Below are 4,248 nucleotides of genomic sequence, written 5' to 3' on the forward strand. Positions count from 1 at the left end.
TTTTAAATATAAAATCTGTTGGACAAGATTCGACAAAGCACTACTCGAAGGAAGACGTTGTCCCACGAAAAGAGAGATTCTTAGGACATTAATGACAATTTATGATCCACTTGGCCTCATTGATCACTTTTTGATAATGCTGAAAATTTTGCTGCAGGAGGTGTGGCGCGCAAATGTGCAGTGGGATGAGACTGTCTCCGAGAGCCTATTCGAGAAATGGCGTGAATGGCTATGCCTGCTTCCTAAGCTAGAACAACTTCGAATTCCTAGATGTTACCATCAAATAACGCCCACCGACGCTGTTGCTGATTTGCATGTTTTTGTTGACTCGAGTGAAAGTGCTATGTCGGCAGCTGTATTCCTACGATTTATGAAAGGAAGGATAGTAGAATGCGTCCTGGTGGCTGCCAAAACTCGGGTAGCCCCCCTTAAATATACTTCTATTCCACGATTGGAACTTCAGGCCGCAGTTCTCGGAACAAAATTAGCGGCAACCGTTATGAAAAATTTAACCTTTGAGCTCTTGAAGCGAACGTTCTGGACTGACTCACGGAATGTATTATGTTGGTTACGGGCTGACGGCAAACGATATAGTTCTTTCGTCGGATCAAGAATAAGCGCAATCTTAGAGACAACAGAGCAACGCGAGTGGAGATGGGTTCCGACTCAATTAAATGTAGCCGATGACGGAACACGATGGCGCAGCCGACCCAATTTATCGTCAAATAGCAGGTGGTATAAAGGTCCCGAGTTTCTGATACAGGACGAAGGCACATGGCCCATCCTTGCACAGGAACCTATTTCCACGGAGGAAGAAATGAGGCATCGTGTATTTTTCCATTGTAAGGCTTCCGAACCAGTAATAGACGTCAGTAAGTTTTCTAGTTGGCGACGGATGCTAGCAGTGACCGGATATGTCCATCGGTTCTGCTCAAATCTTCAATGTCGTATTCGTGAAGGTGTGCCGATCACGGGTCCTTTATTGAGTGATGAACTACGAAAGGCTGAAGAATATCATTATCGGCAAGCGCAACGAGATGTATATCAAAAGGAAATCGCACTGTTGGAGACTTCAAATGCGGCGGTTCAGAAGACGAGTTCTCTGTACAAATTGAGTCCGTTTATAGACAAACTCGGCGTCTTGCGAATGAGAGGCAGAACCACTGTATGTTCGTATCTGCATAGTGATGCAAAATATCCAGTGATTTTACCACCAGATCATCCAGTTACATCACTACTTCTAGTATATCATCATGAGAAATACATGCATCGCAATCATGAAATCGTGGTGAATGAAGTGCGTCAAAAGTATAGTATTTTCCGCTTAAGACAGTCACTTGCTAATATCCGCAGAAACTGTCAATGGTGCAAAAATCGGGACGTCCTTCCTCAACCGCCGGAAATGGCAGATCTCCCTGCGGCTAGGCTCTCTGCGTACACCAGGCCGTTTGCACACGTGGGAGTCGATTATTTTGGCCCAATTGAGGTGCTTGTAGGACGAAGAGCCGAAAAGCGGTGGGGTGTTATACTAACATGTCTCACAACGAGAGCCGTCCATGTTGAAGTGGCTAACTCGCTGACAACAAGTTCCTGCATAATGGCCCTTCAAAACTTTATCGCTCGGAGAGGTACACCTGTAAGCTTCTACAGCGACTGTGGTACTAACTTTGTGGGTGCTAAACGTATGCTACAGGAGCTATATCAGAAATTTGATCAACATCAGCTAGCACGAGAATTCGTAACCTCGTCTACAGCTTGGCACTTTAACCCACCGGCGTCACCCCATATGGGTGGCAGTTGGGAACGCCTCATAGGATCGATCAAACGAAATCTATCAGAAGTTCTAAGCCGGAAGCGACCGACTGATGAAGAGCTGAGGAACGCATTAACGGTAATAGAAGGTGTACTTAATTCGCGCCCTCTAACTCATGTGCCCATTGAGGACGAGGCAGCGGCTGCATTAACACCCAACCACTTTTTATTGGGTTCATCCGATGGATCCAAACCGTTGACGATGATTGAGACGGACACGGCGACATTACGACGTGGCTGGCCAACTTCTCAATGGTTGGCTAACTTATTTTGGAAGCGGTGGGTTAGAGACTATCTTCCCGACATCACACGGCGAACAAAGTGGCACAAAAAGGTGACACCCCTCAAGGTGGGTGACATAGTAGTCATCGTGGACCATGAGCACCCCAGGAACTGCTGGCCTAAAGGGCGAGTCATTGGTGCGGTACCCAGCGGAGGACAAACTCGCAAAGCGGTAGTACAAACGAGCAGTGGAATCTACGAGCGACCTACTGTGAAGCTAGCGTTGTTGGACGTACGGCGCGAGGCGGAGTAAGCTAGATCATGAGACGTGATCAGCGTACCAGGGGGGAGTGTTACGTCCCTCGGACGGTGCGCACCTATCATCCACAACACATTGGTAGATGGAACAATTGGAGCTGGCGATCGAATGGAAACAATCATCCTATTGCTTAAAACAAAAGTGTGTGATCAATTGAATTGAGTCGTGGAATTAGTATAAAAAGATATTTGCTAGAAGTAAAATTTAAATAATTAGAGGAAGCACTAAACGTAAGCCTAATTGAAATGAAACATCTTGGATTGTAATTTACATATTACTTTATTAAAGGAAATTTTAACCAATCAAAAATCCCTGTGGTGGTTCAATCTTTCGGAAAACTTTCCTCTAGTTGTCACGTCCAACACCTTCTACATGGATGATCTCAAGGTCTACGCTGATTCACGTCAGCGTCTAGGTGTAGCTATCCGGGTTGTCGAAGAAATAAGCAGGGACATCTGTATGGAGTTCGGCCTCGACAAGTGTCGCTGTGTCCACCTGCTGAAAGGACAACTTACCGAATCCGGGGGCTACGAGGTCTATGATGGCGAGTTTATAAGAGACATGGTTCGTGGCGAATCCTATAAATATCTTGGATTCCGACAGCTCACCGGGATTCGCCACTCCGACATCAAGACAGAGCTGCGAGACAAGTTCTTGAGTCGAGTGAACTGTGTCCTGAGGACTTTCCTCAACGCGGGGAACAAGGTACGCGCGATCAACACATTCGCGGTTCCCCTGCTGACCTTCAGTTTTGGTGTAGTCAAATGGAGCAAAACTGACCTAGAGGACCTTGAGAGGAGGATGAGGAAAGCATTCAAAGAGGCCGGAATGCACCATCCTCAATCGGCACTGGAGAGAGTTTCACTACCACGCAAAGAAGGGGGACTTGGAATCGTCGACATTTCCGCATCTAATCTGTGGCTAACGCGTGGTGAACTCTCTTCAGTAGTAGAAGCCGACATGATAGCCATCCAGGACAGGATAATGCCGACGAGAAACTGCAGGCGGTACGTCTGGCATCAAGACGTTGATGACATTTGCCGGGTGTGTCATCAATCAGGTGAAAACATAGAGCACATTATGGGAGGCTGTCCCGTTTTGGCCAACGCAGCGCCACAACAACGTGGCCCGTATTGTTCATCGACAACTGGCGCTCCAATGTGCTCTACTGGAAGACAACGTACCAAACTACCGGTACCTGCCTGCACCTGTCCTGGAAAATGACCGTTTCAAGCTGTACTGGGATCGCACTGTTCTGACCGACCTCTCGATCCACCACAACCGCCCAGATATAATGGTTTACGACAAGAGCGACCGCAAAGTCACCATCATCGATGTCGCTATTCCACTGAACCAGAATCTGGAGGAGACCCACGGTCGCAAAATCTGCAAGTACCGACCATTGGCCGTGGAGCTCAAGGAACTGTGGGGGCTAAGGGAGGTCCCAAGAATTGTTCCAGTCGTTATCTCTGGAACTGGAATTGTCCCGAAGACACTTCTGGAAGCGCTAAAGGTGTTGAATATGGAGAAGGAATTGGCCGGCATCCAAAAGTCGGTCATCCTTAGCACCTGCGCGATTGTCCGACAATTTCTCGGTCAGGACTGAAACAGCACGAGCATGCGAAACAGCACGAGATACGTGCATTCCGCAGAGCCTAGTCCCCCTTTGGCATTCAGAAGCCCGGGGGCAGGTGAAAATTCTGGCTAGGTTCGCCTAGTTAAGAAGTGAGATAAGTCTGCCAAAAAAAAAATTTAGTAGAACTTCGTTGTGTGTTTGTGCCTTGATATAGAGCTCCAGAAAGGTAATAAATTTTAGCTTTTGTTTGAACCATAAATGCTGATTGCGTCGACGGCGGTTTATTTAGGATTGTTTTCCTGAGAGCAGACACTACCTT

At 47.3% G+C, this 4,248-nt stretch overlaps 1 protein-coding gene across 1 annotated transcript; it reads left to right on the forward strand.

Annotated features, from left to right (window-relative positions):
• Window positions 1-91: 91 nt before the first annotated feature.
• On the forward strand, window positions 92-2,347 carry LOC129772908 (uncharacterized). The gene has a single exon (XM_055776437.1). It carries the CDS (start codon window positions 92-94, stop codon window positions 2,345-2,347), a length of 2,256 nt encoding a protein of 751 aa, XP_055632412.1.
• Window positions 2,348-4,248: the final 1,901 nt, after the last annotated feature.

This window comes from Toxorhynchites rutilus, chromosome 3 (genome assembly GCF_029784135.1).
Source record: "Toxorhynchites rutilus septentrionalis strain SRP chromosome 3, ASM2978413v1, whole genome shotgun sequence".
Classification (NCBI taxonomy): Eukaryota; Metazoa; Arthropoda; class Insecta; order Diptera; family Culicidae; genus Toxorhynchites; species Toxorhynchites rutilus.

Excerpts from the sequence above, each read along its gene's own strand:
- LOC129772908 (XM_055776437.1), top strand. The coding sequence starts at position 92 with ATGACAATTTATGATCCACTTGGCCTCATTGATCACTTTTTGATAATG.